Below are 21,363 nucleotides of genomic sequence, written 5' to 3'. Positions count from 1 at the left end.
CGCCCCAAGGGGATCTGTTAAAAAAATATATATTTTTGACCTCAAAGTGTGTACTGTAGTATGGCTTTATGCATACAGCAGCACTTTCCCAGGCGCAATGTCGCAATAGAACAGCATGTTATACTGCAGTACATCTCGTCCACAAGCCATCTCTCTCTATAACCAGGTTATTCTGTACTATACAGGACTATGTTCTTTTATAAGTACTACTGTCAAAACGGGCTCAGAATGGTCCATCCATATCCCAAATTAACTTATGTAACATTTTCAATATACCATTATACACTCATGGCTGGTTTGTAAAGCAGAGCTCTTCAAACGTATTAGGAATCCCATAGGATCCTGATTGCTGATGTAAGTCAATATGTACAGCTTCTGTAATGGATTTTGGAGATGTGCTGCTGTCTCGTTCCACTCTTACATTTTTCATAGGATGGTCCCACTTCCCAGCGTAGTCATATTTTGATAACGTGTCCATTAAGGACCCTGCATTTGCTGAAACTTAAGTTACCTTTTTATAAAGCGACACATTCATTCCCCGCATATATCTCTTCTCAGGGTTCAGGCTTTCACTTATATCACACTTACTTTGCCTGATAGAGCACTCCGGGAGAGAAGATACACAGATACAACTAATGTATGACACTGATTTGGACCACAGCCTCAATCTGCCTGTGTACCTTGTACACGGTACGCAGAACTCTATTCAGAACTGTGCTTCTACACCTGCATTGCTTGCTGTTTGGGGTTTTAGGCTGGGTTTCTGTACAGCACTTTGAGATATCAGCTGATGTAAGAAGGGCTTTATAAATCAATTGGATTATTCTGCAGCTATTATCATTGAAAGTCTAAGCGGTTAATTAAGCTAATCGCCTCTTGAGATGGTGAGTATGGTACTAGGGGGTGAAGAGGAGCCGACCTTGTAACTCACCCGTCTGGTTCATCTTCTATTGCAATGTCATCAAGCGAGATATCATGTTGAGCTGTGAATCTGGGGACCTGATAGCTTTGAGTCTGTTCCTTATTTAAAAGGATGAACATAAAAATCACTCATGACATCAGAATCCTATATTCTCCCCAAGTGAATGTGGGTGGCAGATTGAGATCCATCCAGGATGAATTGTTTCAGAGGTGATCAGGATCCTATCTACTTAAGATCTCATAAATCCCCATGTAGAATGGACTTCCGGTTTGTCGAGGTCCTCCACGGTATTACAGGTCTGCATGTCATTCATGAAAACAAAACTGTCTGTGGGCGCCCCCTGGCAGACAAACCAGAAGGTGTCAGACTTAGTATGGCAAGGGGTTACTGTTGGGTGCTGACATATTCACAAACAAACGCATGGTGCTGTGGCAGGTTATTCACAAACCATTTTTAACCTCAGCATGTGGCTCATAAAAGCCACTTGGAAATGCAACTCTCTTTGTTTTCTCAGTCGTCATGAAAATATTTTTTTTATACTTATAGCACTGGGAGTATTTTGTACCCATAATAGATGGACTTTGTCTTTACACTGTATGTATTTATGTAGCTAAGCGTGTGCATATACCATTCCCTTATCACATGCTCAGCCTTCCCTGTACTGACCGCAGATTGACGTTTATTGGGATTAGTCTTGCCCTGGAGGCAGAACTGAGCGATTTCCGCTAGATGTGCCAGTGGCAAGGTCAAATGGTCTGTATGGCAAAAGTTAATCAAAACAAAAAAATAGCTTTTTGTTCTTAATTTAAGGTTAGTGTTAGCAGTGTGGTTAAGATCATACCTCTGTGCCTGTGCCAGCTAGTGACCACTCTGTAGAGCTGCCTCCGGTACAGGAGTCATCCCAATAAATGCTAACCTGGGTATTGACCTCTGTCAAGGTTTGCTGGCCTGGTCACAGATCTGTTTGTGCTGTTACCTGGCAGTAACTGATCTGCGACCAGGCTAAAGGTTAGCCAGGTTGCACCCATACTGTAGAACTCTGCTTTTTACTGACCTGACAACACATTGTAATCAATGTGTCAATTTCAATATACAACAGGCATTTGTGTAAAATAAACTTTTGTATGAACATGTATTAACTGGCTCTAAGGACTGTTTTTCAAGCATTCCATTGAAAGGATATTTTTTTGGACCACACAACTATATCCTAGGCATGTCTGTGGTTATAGGTGTGACGATGAGTGCCGTTAGTACTAAGAAATCCCTTGCATTGACTGTCACCCAGGCAGAGAAAGTGAAATGACCCTTACCTTTTGCCTCTTCTGTGAAGGCTCAATAAGGAGCTGTCAGTGTGTATAATTGTCCAGACTAGAGTTCCACTACTTTATAAATTATTACAGTGCAGCCAGACTACCCACAAGTACCACAGTGTGTTATGACCTATTAACTGTCAACCCCCATTTTTAATCATTCTGCTCTGTCATCGCCCATTAACAGTTTGATCCTGCTATATGAGCCAAATGTCACCTTGTTGGGTTATTTTGGGGCTGGCTGGTTGTTGTCATGGTGCCCATAGTAATTGGCTTGCTGTCAGGCTCTCAGTGGGGCGCCACACAGCCTTGTGGGTAAATGAATGTGTGCAGCGGCGATGCACACGACCTCATCCCCCGAAAACCTGCTGCGGGCCCACCTGTCACTACTCATCTATCACCGGTTTAACCCTCGCTTCTCCTTCGCTCTCCAGAAGAGCCACAGAAATACATTGTCAAGAGTGTGGAGAGGAAACGAGAAGCATTTGCATCTAAATGGAATGTTTTTTTTCTTTCTCATACTTTCCCTCATTTGGTTTTGTAATGACTTGGTGATGTGTGCCGGCCTGGCTGTGTGCAGACCGACTGAAGCAGAGGGGAGAGATCAGTGGTATTTTGTTCTCACGGCCTGCTCTGAGTCGGGCCTTTTGGGCTTTGGGCTCTGCTAAACGAGATCAGTTCTGGGTAGGGCAGATCTATAGTACTACCCTGTGCTCACAGAGTCTGACGAAGCTCTCCTGACCAAGGAGCTTGACTCTGAAACCCATCAGGAATACACACTGAAAGGACCAATGCAGCTGTTTTTATCACAATATCAAATGATTTCTGAGTAACAATTAAGTACCTTACTCTGTTTTTTTCAATTAAAATGGTTGAAAATAAACAAAAATAGCAAAGGGCAATTTCTCAAGCAAAAATTTACTGTTGCTGGAACTATCTGGGAGTGGTCTGAGAGGGGAGGGGAAAACAGAAAATTGGCTGTTATTGGCAGAGGTTTGGAACTCTTTCTTATTGGTCTATTAAATGAGAAGTTTGCTTTTTCACAACAAAATATATATTTTTTAATGTAAATTCCATGTTATAGAAGGGTCCAGACACTTTTTTTTGCGATTTCACTTGTTTTTGAGAAAAGTACACAGTCTGGGGGCTCTGAAAAAAAACACAAACAAAGGCTCCAAAAACATTCAGAACTTTAACTGCAACATTATATTCCGTTTTGTTGCGACTCGAGCGATATCTCTCTTTCCATTCCAGCAGGAGGCTACACGGAGAATGGAACAGCTGGGTAGGGGAAACATCGCATGGAATATAACGTTGTGGATCATGTTCGGAATGACAATTTAATGTGTAGAACATCTAAACACCTGCATCACGATACTGAGAGCGTTTCCGTTTCTAAAATGAGATATTTGGGTGTTTTTGGAGCATTTGTTAATGTTTTTTTAGAGGCCCAGTACTGCACAACGATGATGAGGAAGTGAATCGTTGCTTGGAGTAAGTAAAAAAAAAAAACAACTAGTGAAATCCCCCAAAACAATCTGAAACATTACAATTACATTGAGATTTAATTTATTTACATAATTTACTGCATCCCACCAAAACAGGCTGAAATTTCAGGTGGTCTTTTCAAGTAGCGTTTACACTAAAATAGCATCTTTCACAATTTCACAGTATTATTCCAACCTCGTGGAAATGTATATAAAACACAGGAAATCACATTTTTGATTTTATTGGGCCTTTAAATGTGCACTAATAGTGGCAGGTGCACATACAGTGCCTTCGGAAAGTATTCAGATCCCTGGACTTTTTCCACTTTTTTGTTACATTACAGCTTTATTCTAAAATTGATTGAATTGTGACGAAGCAAAAATAGGTTTAGACAGTTAAAAAAAAAAAATATTAGCAAAAATATCACATTTACATAAGTATTCAGACCCTTTACTCAGTACTTGGTTGCAGCACCTTTGGCAGCGATTACAGCCTCAAGTCTTCTTGGGTATGACGCTACAAGCTTGGCACACCTGTATTTGATGAGTTTCTCCCATTCTTCTCTGCAGATCCTCTCAAGCTCTGTCAGGTTGGATGGGGAGCGTTGCTGCTCAGCCATTTTCAGGTCTCTCCAGAGATGTTTGATCGGATTCCGGGCTCTGGCTGGGCCACTCAAGGACATTCAGAGACTTGTACCGAAGCCACTCCTGCGTTGTCTTGGCTGAGTGCTTAGTGTCATTGTCCTGTTGAAAGGTGAACCTTTTCCCCAAATCTGAGGTTCTGAGTGCCCTGGAGCAGGTTTTCATCAAGGATTTCTCTGTACTTTACTCCATCCATCTTTGCCTCGATACTGACTAGTCTCCCAGTCCCAGCCGCTGAAAAACATCCCCACAGCATGATGCTACCACCACCATGATTCACCGTAGGGATGGTGCCAGGTTTCCTCCAGGCGTGACGCTTGGCATTCTCTCATCTCCACAGAGGAACTCTGGAGCTCTGTCAGAGTGACCTTCAGGTTCTTGGTCACCTCCCTGACCAATGCCCTTCTCCCCTGTTTGCTCAGTTTGGCCGGGTGGCCAGCTCTAGGGGCCTGCACCTGAGCTCAATTTCGAGTTTCATAGCAAAGGGGCTTAATACTTATCTAAATAAGCTATTTCTGAACCTGTTTTCGCTTTGTCATTATGGGGTATTGTGTGTAGATTGAGGAATTGGTTCGATTTGATCAATTTTAGAACAAGGCTGTAACGTAACAAAATGAGGAAAAAGTCGAAGGGTTTGAATACTTTCCGAAGGCACTGTAACTCTCCCCCTCAATCAATCGTCTCTTTTTCATTGATTTTGTACCTGCAATAAACCTCCCTCTAAGTACCCCACAAAAAATTAACAAGTGTTAGGGCCACACTGTTGAGCTGATAGAGGTCATCTCCATTCAGCCTCCTTCTCTACCTACTCTTATCCTCTATCTTAGGGCCATGTCAAGAAATGATTCTATAATAAAAAAACGAACCCTTTTCCTAACATTAACCTAATTACCCTAACCTGCTGCTTCTCCTAAGTCAATTTGAATAAAAGCTCGACCAAACCCTTCCTTAATCCCATCTTCCCAACCAATTTTTTATTAAATTTTACCTTTATTTAACCAGGCAATTCAGTTAAGAACAAATTCTTATTTTCAATGACGGCCTGGGAACAGTGGGTTAACTGCCTGTTCAGGGGCAGAACGACAGATTTGTACCTTGTCAGCTCGGGGGTTTGAACTCACAACCTTCCAGTTACTAGTCCAACGCTCTAACCACTAGGCTACCCTGCCACCCCGAGGATCTACATGCCAGCCGCTCTTTGCATTTACTTCAGCCATTATTCATGTTGAACATCACGTTTTGTCATGACACGGGTATCAATAAAACTGAAGGCCCTGGAGACCCTCACTGGGAGCCACAACCATAATTCAGACACTCATTCTGGTCTTAAGTGTTTTCTTTCTCTGGTTCCCTTGGTGCAGGGTGAACATGCAGTCATCTGTCCTGTCTCCTGTGGATACAACCTCTTAGCTCCTCCACCACATCCCTTCAGCCATAGCATGGCATGTTTATGCATTTTGCCATAATCCAAACATACCGTCTGCATACCACAGCATATGAGTAGCTGGAGGGGGGTGATTTTAACTGAATCTCTCATTATTCATTTATACCCAGTAACACCGATTCACCCAGAGTGTGTGTATGTTAAGTGTGTGTGTGGTTGCGGTTGTGGGGTGGGCTGCCTGTGCTTCTCACCCTGCATTAGAAGGACTAACGATGTTGCATTATTCAGAACGGTTTGAATAATTCATAGTGAGAAGTGAATAGCCAGAGAGGATGCTGGTCAGGACTCTGGCTGGCAGTGTGAGATCTGACCTCAGTATTTTATTTAACCTTTATTTAATAAGGCAAGTCAGTTAAAAACAAATCCTTATTTACAATGACGGCCTACCCCAGTGAAACCTGGACAACGCTGGGCCAACTGTGTGCCGCCCTATGGGACTCCCATCATGGCCAGATGTGATGCAGCCTAGATTCAAACCAGGTACTGCAGTGATGCCTCTTGCACAGAGATGCAGTGCCTTAGACCACTGCGCTACCCAGAAGCCCCTGTAATGACGGGCCTGAAGCGCACACAGGTGGAAAAAGTACCCAAAAAGTACCCATACTTAAGTAAAAGTATAGATACCTTAATAGAAAATGACTGAAGTAAAAGTGAAAATCACCCAGTAAAATACTACTTGAGTAAAAGTCTAAAATAATTTGATTTTAAATATACTTAAGTATCAAAAGTTAAAATATGATTTCTAATTCCTTATATTAAGCACCCCAAATGGCACCATTTTCTTGTTTTTTAAATTTACGGATAGCCAGGGGCACACTCCCAACACTCAGACATCATTTACAATTTAAGCAGTCCGCCAGATCAGAGGCAGTAGGGATGACCAGGTATGTTCTCTTGATAAGTGAATTGGACCATTTTCCTGTCCTGCTAAGAATTTAAAATGTAACCAGTACTTTTGGGTGTCAGGGAAAATGTAAAAACTACATTATTTTCTTTAGGAATGTAGTGAAGTTAACGTTGTCAAAAATATAAATAGTCAAGTAAAGATACCCAAAAAAACTACTTAGTATTTTTACTGAAGTATTTTACACCACTGCATGTACACACCAGTGGAGGCTGGTGGGAGGAGTTATAGGAGGACTGGCTCATTGTAATGGCTGGAATGGAAGAAATGGAACGGAATCAAACGTGGTTTCCATATGTTTAATATCGTTCCATTTATTCCATTCCAGCCATTACAATGAGTCCGCCCTCTTATAACTCCTCCCACCAGCCTCCACTGGGACACACACATCACACACATACACACACCCAAAACCTTTAGGTTACATTACATTTATTCATACACAATCACATAATTATACAATCAAGTATTTATGGAATCAAGACAACACAACCTGGACTCATAAGAACCTTAACCTTTACAATCCTCTGCCATAAAGAAGCTTTAGCTTTTATTTAGAAAATGTAACAAGTCATTCTATGATGTACTGGTGTTGCAGTTTATTTCACAGTCTAATTAAGTATTTACGTGCTATGGTCTGAGAAATTGCATTGTAACAATTGGTTATTTTAGTGCTTCTACTACAAAGAACTGAACAATGCAGATATCACTGCAGATACCTGGTATCAAGTAGTAAAGCTATACATGGACATCTTTAAATAAATCCCAAGGAAACCAAGCGTTTACTATTAGATAATTCTCTATAACTACCATTTTACCCTACAATTTTCATGAAAATACAAGATAAAATAGCAGACTGTTCAATAAAACATGCAATCTCTGCTGGACTGCAGGTTAGTCACTGTCATCATGGTCGTCATAGTCATCACCATGATCATCGTGATCGTCACTCTGGTGCCTATCCTCCCTGTCAACCCCATCATAATCGTCCTTCACATCATCGTCATCCTCAGTGTTGACCTTCCCAGACAGCACGTCTTCAATCCAGTCCTCCAGTTCCTCAGCTGTGGGCAGGTCTTCATCGTTGGACATGTCCAGCCAGACACTGTCCGCCTGCCACAGTGGGGATCAAAGTTCAACCACTGGCCACCTCATCCAATTAAATTTTGTCTTCAGCTCAAGAGGTAATACAGATTCTATTGTAACGAGATGTCCAGAGGTGTTATCTTACCATTACGTTGAACCAACAGGTGGAACACAACTTAAGTTAGAGTTCAACTTACGTCTGTCACGTTCACAACTCCAATCTGAGGCTTAAACAGGTTCACCTTGAAGGTCTTCTCCCAGTATGTGGTCAACTAGATCGGGGAGACAGACAAGGCATTGGTGCAGTTTATAAAGCTGACCAAGCACACCAGATGAAATAGGTCATTATATACAAGATGATGGTGTGTGTGGGGTCAGAGGTCATACCAGTGGGAAGTCATCAGGGTCAATCCACACTATACTGAGCTCAGGGTTGTTGGTGTTGTCTCTGGCAACGTCTTTCAGGATCTCCAGGAACTCATAACCATCTGGAGAAATCACAGATGGACAGCTTAGAGATATTTGCACACACCCGTGTGTCCCTACCCATGTACTGTGTTAAATATGGAATCCGCATTAGGGGAAACAGCGCCACTGTCCGCCCCAGCACCTTCGTTATTATTTTTATTGTGTGGCCAAAGAGGAAATTGCAGTACATATTCTGCTGTTCTATCTTTGTTGTTGTAACATATAATAATAATAATAATATATGCCATTTAGCAGACGCTTTTATCCAAAGCGACTTACAGTCATGTGTGCATAACATTCCAAACGGACGTTGCAGTTTCACCATTTAAGGATTCCAGCTTTACAAATGAGAAAATAAAAGATCAACAAACCTGGGTCTTCCTCCTCAGCAAAGGCTACAATGTGGATCCCATCCAGGTTATCCTCCTGGGAAAGGGACGTTGAATTTGTAAAGGGTATACACATATAATACCACCAGTATAATTCCCTTTTCTCAGGGAGAGGTACAGTAACACTGTAGGTAACTCACCCATGTCTCAAACATGTCCTCTGCACGCAACTTTCTCAGAGTCGCCCTGCGGAAGACAGACCGCAGCCACACAACATTTCAAGAATATCCAACAGTAAACTGGGTCATCCATATGAGATCAGGAAGAATAGCAGTGATGATTTGAAAAATGACTGGATTCTAATGATCCACCAATGGGAGACGTTAGAACCACAGAACTAAAGGGTCGCATTGAATGTGGATCTCCTGTTCATCCATCGATCGTTCAGTGAAGTCCGACTGACAACATTTTCACGCGATTCTACATGTCAAATGGTTTGCACAGGGTTCGCTCTCGGGAGGCAAACACTATTGGTGTGTTCAAGCCATTAAATGAACTATTTATTCGGGTTACCTTTTGTGTTGGTGTACAAACTCCACTATCTCCATCTCTGAGAGTTGCCTGCCAGGGAGGATGGCTGGTTCCTCCATGAAGGGCTCGTAGAAGTTCACCTCGTTCATCTTCAGAGAAAGGTGCTTCGCCGTCTGCATCACAACACACAACTTATCCATCGCTGATGTTGTGTAGGAACGGACCTCGATACTGTCTACACGCACACAGGTTTGACTCGATTCAGGTTTGTGGAGTGTACTGTACTTACAGCTTTGTCGAATGTGGCGAAGAACTTGATGTAGGGCTGAAACCGCTCTGAGGCCTCCTGGAACGCCTTGTAGTCTGATAGAATGGAAGAAGAGGAAGAGAGAGAGAAAGAAAGAGATTACAGTTTGGTAGGATTGCATTCAAAACTCATCTTCCTTCAGAAAGCTGTGATCAGGAAAACAAGGGTTGACATTCAATTTCCCAGCGTAATCTCTCTCCCTCCTCCTCCTCCTCAGTAACAGAACCATTTTACATCCAGCTTCTGAGGCGCCAGGCTATCCTCTCAATAAGCCCCAAGGTCACGGCCGTAGGACCTACAATCTTCTCTCCGAAATAGGATTTTTCCTAATAAAAGCTGCATCACGCCTCTGTCAAATATGAGATTTTATCTTCCCTTCTCTCGTTTCTCTGTTTCTTCTTTGGAGCAGCACTGTCTATAATTGCTCTCGACCTATTAGACAGAGAACTAGAAACTATTAAAAGCCTCTCAGGAGGCAAGAAGGAGTGTAGATCAGCCCAGAGCAAAGTGTCTTTATAGCATCTGGCTTAATGGCTATTTGCCTCTATTAGGTCCTATGTGGAGTAGTGAGCTTCTGGGGGTATTGGGCAGGAACAGCAGGGAGATTTTAAGGGGGCTGATTTGGACAGCTGACGTATGAAACCACACTGAGACGAGTGCACCTTAAAGCAAGAGACAATTTCTCACTCCCATGAGTTCATCACACAATTCACTTGTTTGACTCGTGTGAACAGGCCATCTCATAATGCATGCCTTGGCATACACAGACTCACATGAGTCCTCTCCCTTGAAGTAACCAATGAGGCGTATGTCTTCCTCCATCCTCTCAAAGGCCCTCAGTTCCATAGGGTTACTGATGAGCTCCACTGGGTCCTCCAACACCTATGGGGAAGAGCAGCACAACAGCATGGCCATTCATTAACACAGTGGGAGAGAGTGGGCTGTGATGAGTGAGTTGCCTTTAATAACAGAAAAGTTGCCACGTGTACCAGGCAAAAAGCATTGCTTGTACTGTACATGAGCAACAGAAGTTTACTCCTTGCGTTTATCTTTTATTAATTTATCATGTTGCCTCTCTACTCCCTTCAAACTCTACACCACCAGCTGTATTTAGCAGTTACAACATCCCTTCAAACTACACCACCAGCTGTATTTAGCAGTTACAACATCCCTTCAAACTACACCACCAGCTTTATTTACCAGTTACAACATCCCTTCAAACTACACCACCAGCTGTCTTTACCAGTTACAACATCCCTTCAAACTACACCACCAGCTGTATTTACCAGTTACAACATCCCTTCAAACTACACCACCAGCTGTATTTACCAGTTACAACATCCCTTCAAACATTAACTCTGTTTATTTTCCCAGGAAAGACAAGGGGGAGAGGACTTAGTGTTCTCCTGCTGAGCCTTGCATTACATTGCAGCATTTACATATCATCTAACGAGGCAGAGGCTGTTAATTTTTTATAACATGATGAGCTAGGAAGTCTTCTCCCCTTGCGGTTCTATCCCTCTCCACCTCCCTCTTACCGCTCTCACCCATGTCCCACTTCCCCCTCTCTCCCTCTCCTACCTCTCTTCCCTCTCTCTCCTACCTCCCCCATCCACCTCCCTCTTACCTCTCTCTCCTACCTCCCCCTTCCCTCTCTCCTACCTTCCCCTTCACTCTCTCCTACCTCCCCCTTCCACCTCCCTCTCTCTCCCATGTCCCACCTCCCTCTTCCCTTTCTCTCCTACCTCTCTCTTCCTTGTCCCACCTCCCTCTTCCCTCTCCCTCTTCCCTCTCTACTACCTCCCCCTTCCCGCTTACCTTTCTCCCCTACCTCCCTCATCCCTCTCTCTTCTACCTCCATCTTCCCTGTCCCACCTCCCTCTTCCACCTTCCTCTTCCCTCTCTCTCCCTTGTCCCACCTCCCTCTTACCTTTCTCCCCTACCTCCCTCTTCCCTCTCTCCTCCCTCCCTCTCCACTCTCTCTCTCCCTCCTCTCTCTCCCTTGTCCCACCTCCCTCTCTCTCCCTTGTCCCACCTCCCTCTTCCCTCTCTCTCCCTTGTCCCACCTCCCTCTTACCTTTCTCCCCTACCTCCCTCTTCCCTCTCTCCTCCCTCCCTCTCCCCTCTCTCTCTCCCTCCTCTCTCTCCCTTGTCCCACCTCCCTCTCTCTCCCTTCTCCCACCTCTCTCTTCCCTCTCTCTCCCTTGTCCCACCTCCCTCTTCTCTCTCTCTCTCTCCTACCTCCCGCTTCCCTCCCCTTTGATCCTACTCACATCCAGCAGGAATTCCACCAGGGTGTCTGCTGAGAATTCCCCGTCAAACTCGATCACACGGTCGTCCTTGAAGATGTAAAGACTGCCCTCCTCCTCCAAACCTGAGAGCCCAGAGGAAAGAAGGATTCAGGAAGCATTGGTGACTGAGTGCCAAATGGAAAACAAGCCTTGACAAATACCTATTTTGTAGAGGTTATGGTATTTTGATGTAAAGGATTAGTTCAGAAGCCTTGTTTCCATATTCGTGTTTTGTGACCAGGGATTTGCCTGACCATATGACCTGACCAGGAATATGAACTCAGCAAAAAAATAAATGTCCTCTCACAGTCAACTGCGTTATTTTCAGCAAACATAACATGTGTAAATATTTGTATGAACATAAGATTCAACGACTGAGACATAAACTGAACAAGTTCCACAGACATGTGACTAACAGAAATGGAATAATGTGTCCCTGAACAAAGGGGGGGTCAAAATAAAAAGTAACAGTCAGTATCTGGTGTGGCCACCAGCTGCATTAAGACTGCAGTGCATCTCCTCCTCATGGACTGCACCAGATTTGCCAGTTCTTGCTGCGAGATGTTAACCCACTCTTCCACCAAGGCACCTGCAAGTTCCCAGACATTTCTGGGGGGAATGGCCCTAGCCCTCACCCTCCGATCCAACAGGTCCCAGACATGCTTAATGGGATTGAGATCCGGACTCTGCGCTGGCCATGGCAGAACACTGACATTCCTGTCTTGCAGGAAATCACGCACAGAACGAGCAGTATGGCTGGTGGCATTGTCATGCTGGAGGGTCATGTCAGGATGAGCCTGCAGGAAGGGTACCACATGAGGGAAAAGGATGTCTTCCCTGTAACGCACAGCGTTGAGATTGCCTGCAATGATAACAAGCTCAGTCCGATGATGTGACACACTGCCCCAGACCATGACGGACCCTCCACCACCAGATCAATCCCATGCCAGAGTACAGGCCTCGGTGTAATGCTCATTCTTTCGACGATAAACGCGAATCTGACCATCACCCCTGGTGAGACAAAACCATGACTCGTCAGTGAAGAGCACTTTTTGCCAGTCCTGTCTGGTTCAGCGACAGGGGGTTTGTGCCCATAGGCGGCGTTGTTGCCGGTGTTGTCTGGTGAGGACCTGCCTTACAACAGGCATATAAGCCCTCAGTCCAGCCTCTCTCGGCCTATTGCGGACAGTCTGAGCACTGATGGAGGGATTGTGCATTCCTGGTGTAACTCGGGCAGTTGTTGTTGCCATCCTGTACCTGTCCCGCAGGTGTGATGTTTGGATGTACCGATCCTGTGCAGGTGTTGTTACACGTGGTCTGCCACTGCGAGGACGATCAGCTGTCCATCTTGTCTCCCTGTAGCACTGTCTTAGGTGTCTCACAGTACGGACATTGCAATTTATTGCCCTGGCCACATCTGCAGTCCTCATGCCTCCTTGCAGCATGCCTAAGGTACATTCACGCAGATGAACAGGGACCCTGGGCATCTTTCTTTTGGTGTTTTCAGAATCAGTAGAAAGGCCTTATTAGTGTCCTAAGTTTTCATAACTGTGACCTGAAATGCCTACCGTCTGTAAGCTGTTAGTGCTTTAACGACCGTTCCACAGGTGCATGTTCGTTAATTGTTTATGGTTCATTGAACATAGCATGGGAAACAGTGTTTAAACCCTTTACAATGAACATCTGTGAAGTTATTTGGCTTTTTACAAATGATCTTTGAAAGACAGGGTCCTGTAAAAGGGATGTTCGCTTTTTTTTGCTGAGTTTATGACAAATTATGACGTACCCAGTTTCTTGGCAACTTTGGCATCCTTCTGAGAGTCAACCATCCCAAAGCCAATGTCCTTGTCCTCCAGGACCTGTGCAGTCAGCTGAGGATTTAACAAGACACAACATTTGTCATCAGCCAACTTGGTATTTCAACAACGTAGCAACAATGTGTTGTTTGGGGTGTTGTGGGCACTTATTTCCTTATGATCCACCTCAAATAATTAGACATATTCAGCATTGCATTAGTCCACTGTGGGAAATATAAATATATAACCTGCTTTCAAGCTCAACTTCCTCTCTCCCCGATGCTTGGAATTTGGGCTAGCAACTGCAGCCAGTGCTGTCTTTGTCTACACAGCTTTGATCACCAAGGTCCTAGAGGAGAGCACCCTGTGGACTGACTGTGGGAGAAACTCCTTTGTAAGTGTCAGCACTGTTTACTGTTCAGAGAACACTTCCTCAGAGAGGAACAAAGGCCTCCAAACTCCCACTGCACTGCAGAGGGCTAAAGTGGAGTTTGACTGAGGTCCTTTTGTTGTGACTGGGGTGGGTACTTCTCACTTTTGGAAAAAAAGAAGTTTGCAAATAGTTAAGCTACTGTTTAGTATGCATCTTTACTGTCACAAGAAGCAATGGAGCCTCTTTCATTAATTAGTTCACGTTCATGAGCCAAGTAAGTAGTTACAGTGCATTCGGGAAGTATTCAGAACCCTTGCCCTTATTCACATTTTGTTATGTTACAGACTTATTCTATTCTAAATTGATTAAATAGTTGTTTTCCCTCATCAATCTACACACAATACCCCATAATGACAAAGCAAAAACAGGTCTAGACATTTTTGCAAATTTATTAAACAGAAAAAACTGATATATGACATTTACATAAGTATTCAGACCCTTTACTCAGTACTTTGTTAAAGCACCTTCGGGAGCGATTACAGACTCGAGTCTTCTTGGGTATGACGCGACAAGCTTTGCACACCTGTATTTGGGGAATTTCTCACATTACATTCTCCTCTGCAGATCCTCTCAAGCTCTGTCAGGTTGGATGAGGAGCGTCGCTGCACAGCCATTTTCAGGTCTCTTCAGAGATGTTCGATCGGGTTCAAGTCCGGGCTCTGGCTGGGCCACTCAAGGACATTCAGAGATCAAGCCATTCCTGCATTGTCTTGGCTGTGTGCTTAGGGTTGTTGTCCTGTTGGAAGGTGACCCTTCACCCCAGTCTGAGGTCCTGAGCGCTCTGGAGCGGGTTTTCATCAAGAATCTCTCTGTACTTTGCTCCATTAATCTTTCCCTCAATCCTGACTAGTCTCCCAGTCTCTGCCGCTGAAAAACATTTCCACAGCATGATGCTGCCACCACCACGCTTCACCGTAGGGATGCCAGATGTCCTCCAGACGTGACGCTTGCCATTCAAGCCAAAGAGTTCAATCTTGGTTCCATCAGACCAGAGAATCTTGTGTCTCATGGTCTGAGAGTCATTTAGGTGCCTTTTGGCAAACTCCAAGTGGGCTGTCATATACCTTTTACTGAGGAGTGGCTTCCGTCTGGCCACTCTACCATAAAGGCCTGATTGTTGATGTTTGTCCTTCTGGAAGGCTATCCATCTCTACAGAGGAACTCTGACAGAGTGACCATTGGGTTTTTGGTCACCTCCCTGACCAAGGTCCTTCTCCCCCTATTGCTCTTGGTGGTTCCAAACTTTTTCCATTTAAGAATGATGGAGGCCACTGTGTTCTTGGGGACCTTCAATGCTGCAAAAAGTTGTTTGTACCCTTCCCCAGATCTGTGCCTCGACACAATACTGTGGGACAATTCCTTCAACCTCATGGCTTGGTTTCATGCACTGTCAACTGTCGGACCACCTACGAGACCTTGTGTGCCTTTCCAAATCATGTCCAATCAATTGAATTTACCACAGATGGGCTCCAATCAAGTTGTAGAAACATCTCAAGGATGATCAATGGAAACAAGATGCACCTGAGCTCAAGTTCGAGTCTCATAGCAAAGGGTCTTAATACTTATGTAAATCAAATTGATTCAAATCAAATGTATTTATAAAGCCCTTCTTACATCAGCTGATATATCAAAGTGCTGTACAGAAACTCAGCCTAAACCCCAAACAGCAAGCAATGCAGGTGTAGAAGCACGGTATTTCTAAATAAGGTATTTCTCTTTTTCATTTTTAATAAATGAGCAAAAATGTATAAATCCTGCTTTCACTTTGTCATTATGGGGTGTTGTGTGTTGATTGAACATTTAGAATAAGGCTGTAATGTAACAAAAAGTGGAAGAAGTCTAGGGGTTTGAATAATTTCAGAATGCACTGTATAAACTATAATTATAAGCTGACCTAGAAACAGTGCAGGGACATTGGGGGAATCAACATGGGAATACCCATAATCATCACGACCTGATGGTATGATATTGCTCTGTTCTACAAGAGAAACGAGGTAATTCTCTCTCTGAAATTACCAATCAACAGTTTTAATTTTTTTATTTTTTTATTTCACCTTTATTTAACCAGGTAGGCCAGTTGAGAACAAGTTCTCATTTACAACTGCGACCTGGCCAAGATGAAGCAAAGCAGTGTGACAAAAACAACACAGAGTTACACATGGAATAAACAAACGTACAGTCAATAACACAATAGAAAAGTATATATACAGTGTGTGCAAATGTAGTAAGATTAGGGAGGTAAGGCAATAAATAGGCCATAGTGGCGAAATAATTACAATTTAGCAATTAAACACTGGAGTGATAGATGTGCAGAAGATGAATGTGCAAGTTGAGATACTGGGGTGCAAAGGAGCAAAAGATAAATACCAATATAGGGATGAGGTAGTTGGGTGACAGAAAGGTACGTGTGATTGAGGTGCCATTTGGCTTTGAGTAATCTCTGACATCAAATCTTTGTTTTACAAAGGCTTCTAATATGGTCATATAGCAGCTGTCCAGGCACAGAACTTATTTCTCTTGTCCACACAGTGTCCAGCAATCCTCATTTAAAATGTCCTGGTAGCGCATAAAGATGTCAACTCTATTTATGATGTCACCGGAGTTGAAGTGACATACGGTTAACTTCAGCGAGGGAAGCCATGTAAATCAACCAGCTTGAATGTGATGGAAAGACGATGCTGACCTTGGGAACAAACAGGTGCTTTTACAAAGACGTATCTAAGGAACTAGGATGTGTAATATATCTTCCAAGTCAATTATTAAATTAAATGTATACATTCACTGTGATTACCATTAAGCCTTAAAGCTCTACATGTCCCCATCCTCATCTGTTAAAATGACCTTTTGTCTGTGCTCTACACATTTTGTCTTGGGGTCGAATAATAATCCCATAATCCTATTCACTACCTTATTGACCTTGTTTACCAGAAAACATTTACTATCCGGGATCCTTGGAACGTATCTACCCTAAACCTTTGCCTTAACCATAACCCTTACCTAACCCTAATCTTAACCCTTAATTTAACCATTTTAAATTTCAACTTCAATAGGGGGTAGGGACATCCCAAGGATTCCGGATAGCACAGACCCTCAGACAAGGAATGTTGGCCCCTGTTGGCTGACCTATAGCATCTGAACATCCCTGCACTACTTTCTCCCCCTCTCTCTCCTCCACTCTCACCTCATCTCCTCTTCCCCCTCTTACCTCCAGCACAAGCTCAGTCATCTGAAGCTGCTTCTGTCTGCCTTTGTGAGCCGGCTGTGGTTCATGGTAGAGTAGGCATAGCATGTCAAACCTCTTCAGAGCCTTCTTGTAGTTGCGTTCGTTGATGTGCAAAACGCGGTCCTTCCCGTCAAAGCTAGGGAACTCCAGTCCCTGTTCTGCAGAGCACAGCGAGGCCAGGTACAGACAGGGCAATAGGGACAGCCAGAGGAGCTGCATGCTTCTTAGAGGGAAATGCCCACTAGTGGACAATGAGTAGGAACTGGAAGAAGAAGGGGAAACTATACAGAACTAGAACCCTTGAGCCTTCAATGGGTAGTAGCCAGTACTAGCCACCAATTTGCACCAGTTAAAGAAAAATATGTTTTTGAAAATAACAAGCAAGAGAATAATTATTGTTTATCCTAAAGTCTCCAGCTTTGGTTGTATTCTTTCACTCTCTCTCCCTCACTCTCTAGTTCTCTTTTTGCCTCTCTCTCGCTTCCCCTTCCTCGTCCTCTCTTTCCTCTCTCTCTTCCTCACTCTCTCTAGCTCTCTTTCTGCCTCTTTTCCTTCCTCGTTCTCTCTCTCTTTCTCTCTCTTCCTCACTCTCTCTAGTTCTCTTTCCTTCTCTCTCTCTTGCTTGCCTCACACTGTGGTTGAAAAAATAAGTTCCCAAAAGTGAATCCGGGGAGTTTTGGCAGAGTGGAAAGCTCACAATAAAATAGCAAGTGATCCCCTTTCTATCGCATTTTCGGGGTCTTTTTAGGAGGCCAGTTGTTTCTGGGCTTAAAATAACTGTTGGGCTGCAGAAAAGAGGACAGACAGATAGATAGGAGAACCCCAGGGGGTTTCCACTGTCTCTCTATCAGCGCCTGACATGATGAAACATCACTCTAGCTGTCGGGGGAATAGCCAAGGAGTTGGGGTGTGGGGCGGAGGAGAGAAGTTGATCAGGATCCCCATTATTTTAGCAATGAGTGTGTTTTCAGTAATGTGAAGTGCTGTTACAGCAATGCATGTTATCCTAATACAGTAGAGTGTTTAAAGAATAATAGGTCTAAAGCCTGATCTACAATGTGAAGGAAATGTAATCATTGCCCTCACACAAGCCACTGTTTGTGTTAAGGAAGCCACAGTGTGTTTAGCTAACATTCCAATCCTTGTACTTCGTGTCATATGCCAAATGGCAAGGAGTGGAATGATATCTTAACAGACTGGTACCCAGACTAACAATGTGTTACCATGGTGCAGATGAGTGTACTGAATACAGATTTGTTCATTGTGTAATTGAGCTCCACGGCCGGGTAGAGAGGGCCAAAATAACACTTACAATGCCATCTAAGACATGAGAGAAAAGTTTACAAATGTAGTATGTCTGTGTCCTATATTTGTCAGGGGCACTAACAACATGGAACAAGGGTGTGTACATAACTGTAATTGAATGTGTTTTGTGTTTGATCAAATTCAAATCAAGTGAGCAGCAGATTGAGGCCTCTTTCCATTGAAACAAAAAGAAGCAATGTACAGAACAAACCTGGACTCAGAGCTACATGTAAACATAGTTAAAGGAAATCTGTCTCCCGCCATGTAGTACGATATGTTACGTTTCCTATGGTATGTATTAATTTGTGGATGTCCATCATCCATTTCGTATGATATGTTCGTTCCGAATTGCAATTCGTACAATATGTTACGAATCCCAATTTGTTGTGGCTAACATAAACTAGGTGGCTAGGAGTTAAGGTTAGGAGTTAAGGATAGGGTTAGGAGTTAGGTTAAATGGTTAAAGTTAGCTAACATGATAAGTATTTGCAAAGTGGCTAAAATGCTAAAGTTATCCATCATGAGATTAGGCAAACTATTAGAATTTAACAACCAGGAAATGGAGGAGCGATTTCTGCATAGTGCTTCTTTAATAAAGAGGTTTGGGGTTGTACCTGGTGGGTTCATTGATCATTTGTGTGAGATTGAGGGCATCAAACTTAGATTCTAGGATGGCCGGGGTGTCAAGCATGTCCCAGTTTAGGTCACCTAGCAGCACGAGCTCTGAAGACAGATGGGGGGCAATCAGTTCACATATGGTGTCCAGGGCACAGCTGGGGGCAGAGTGGCCTATAGCAAGCGGCAACAGTGAGACTTGTTTCTGGAAAGGTGGATTTTTAAAAGTAGAAGCTCAAATTGTTTGGGTACAGACCTGGATAGTAAGACAGAACTCTGCAGTAGATTGCAACTCCGCCCCCTTTGGCAGTTCAATCTGATCGGAAATTGTTATTGTTAGGGATGGAAATGTCAGGGTTTTTGGTAGTCTTCCTGAGCCAGGATTCAGACATGGCTAGGACATCCGGTTTGGCAGAGTGTGCTAGGGCAGTGAATAAAACAAACTTAGGGAGGACGCTTCTAATGTTAACATGCATGAAACCAAGGCTTTTAAGGTTACAGAAGTCAACAAATGAAAGAGCCTGAGGAATAGGAGTGGAGCTAGGCACTGCAGGGCCTGGGTTAACCTCCACATCACCAGAGGAACAGAGGAGGAGTAGGATAAGGGTACGGCTAAAGGAACTGGTCGCCTAGTTCGTTCAGACCAGAGAGTAAAAGCAACAGAATTCTGGGTGCGGTAGAATAGATTCAAGGCATAATGTACAGACAAAGGTATGGTAGGATGTGAATACAGTGGGGTAAACCTGTGCATAGAGTGACAATGAAAAGGGTTGACCTACTTGTGGTACAAGGAAACATTTGTATTTTATTTATACTACCAGATCATTTTCTCTGTTATTCACAAACACTGTCTTAGATCGGCAGCACAGTGGCCCTGGAAGAGGAAGGAGTCCAGAGGATTCTTCAGAAGCTCCAGGACTAGTCCTGAGAGGGACCCCCTGGTCCAGAGAGGCTCCAGACCTGGTGGATGCTGAGTACACCAAGAACCAGGCCTGGAAGTCTATCTGGAACTACCAATGCAAATGTCTGTGTGACAGTGGCTTTTTTATTTAACAAGGCAAGTAAGTTAAGAACAAATTCTTATTTACAATGACAACCTAGGAACAGTGGGTTAACTGCCTTGTTCAGGGACAGAACAACAGTTTTTTTTACCTTGTCAGCTCGGGGATTCGATCTAGCAACCTTTCGGTTACTGGCCCAACACTCTAACCACTAGGCTACCTGCCGCTTGAATGCACTGAGAGCAGTGCCAAACTTTTTACGACCGCAATATCAAAAACTGTTCAATATCTTCTTATTTTTTGCCAAGGACACACTAGGTAGACCACCAGCTCAGGAGATTTCCCTGGTGGAGCACTGTCAATACAAGTAAGAACAAGATATTATGGTGGAAATGTATTGCGCTTGGTTTTGTGTATACAATGTTTTACATCAAGTGCATTGATGTGGCTTCACTCTCTGACACTCACTGGCATTTTCCAGGTCAGCCTGGATAAAATTAGACTTGTTAAAAAAATGTTTTTAGCTTCAGAGATTTTATAGATTGACTGAGTAAACATGGCCCTGGTTTTCATGACTTGAGAGGGAAACTTTCGTTACTTGTTTCAAAGGTCAGTTAATTAACCCTGGTTATTTATCTTACACCTTCAGCTATGGTATGAAACACTACAGGTGTGGATTGTCAGCTTCAGTTACATTTGCACGTAAGGCCAGAGCTCCAAATTGTGGCCCCACCTGTTACAGACTACCAGTTACCAAGGACAGGGTTAACTTTTTCCTTACCCTGTACACATTGTGATTTCCACCACAATTCCTACCTCATCATCTGACCTCTAACCCCTCAGGTACCTGTTCAACTTCCGGGGCGTGGCGGCCAGCTTCCGCCTCGAGCACCTGTTCCTGTGTGGCTCTCTGGTCTTCCATGTAGGGAGGGAGTGGATGGAGTTCTTCTATCCCCAGCTGCTGCCCTGGTTACACTACATCCCTGTCAAACAGGACCTCTCTGACCTCAGGTGACCCATCTGGCTTGGCTGTGTGTCATAACTGTATAGACTATATGGAGATCCAGTCAATAGATAGCTGCAGATTGATATTTGTTCACACTGCTTATTAATGTCCCTAATGCTGGTCTTAGAATGAAGAATTGCTGGTCTTCACATTTAGGCTGTGGTCTCCCCATAGATTCTCCATATGGTTAGATGTAATGGAGTACCTTTTTTTAAGTATTGTGTTATAGAAGATTTAGGAGTTGAAAAAATGCTATAAGAAGA

General features: G+C 43.7%; 1 protein-coding gene across 1 annotated transcript; it reads right to left on the bottom strand.

Moving 5' to 3' along the window:
* Positions 1–7,237: 7,237 nt before the first annotated feature.
* LOC124008453 (calsequestrin-2-like) lies at positions 7,238–17,726 on the bottom strand. The gene is made up of 11 exons (XM_046319745.1): positions 17,156–17,726; positions 13,508–13,592; positions 11,704–11,804; positions 10,204–10,312; positions 9,413–9,486; positions 9,166–9,296; positions 8,793–8,838; positions 8,635–8,689; positions 8,183–8,283; positions 7,993–8,067; positions 7,238–7,822 (listed from the first exon to the last, which is right to left on the bottom strand). Exons 1-11 carry the CDS (start codon positions 17,390–17,392, stop codon positions 7,604–7,606), a joined length of 1,233 nt encoding a protein of 410 aa, XP_046175701.1. The 5' UTR covers positions 17,393–17,726; the 3' UTR covers positions 7,238–7,603.
* Between the last annotated feature and the right edge of the window lie 3,637 nt (positions 17,727–21,363).

This window comes from Oncorhynchus gorbuscha, linkage group LG21 (assembly GCF_021184085.1).
Source record: "Oncorhynchus gorbuscha isolate QuinsamMale2020 ecotype Even-year linkage group LG21, OgorEven_v1.0, whole genome shotgun sequence".
Classification (NCBI taxonomy): domain Eukaryota; kingdom Metazoa; phylum Chordata; class Actinopteri; order Salmoniformes; family Salmonidae; genus Oncorhynchus; species Oncorhynchus gorbuscha.
Note: the sequence above shows the minus strand (reverse complement) of the source record. Positions and strands in the feature narration are given on the sequence as shown.

Excerpts from the sequence above, each read along its gene's own strand:
- LOC124008453 (XM_046319745.1), bottom strand. The coding sequence starts at position 17,392 with ATGCAGCTCCTCTGGCTGTCCCTATTGCCCTGTCTGTACCTGGCCTCG. Across the intron at positions 10,313-11,703 it reads TGGTGGAATTCCTGCTGGAT|GTGTTGGAGGACCCAGTGGA; the intron begins GTGAGTAGGATC and ends TCTTCCCCATAG. Across the intron at positions 8,068-8,182 it reads ACCCTGATGACTTCCCACTG|TTGACCACATACTGGGAGAA; the intron begins GTATGACCTCTG and ends TCCCCGATCTAG.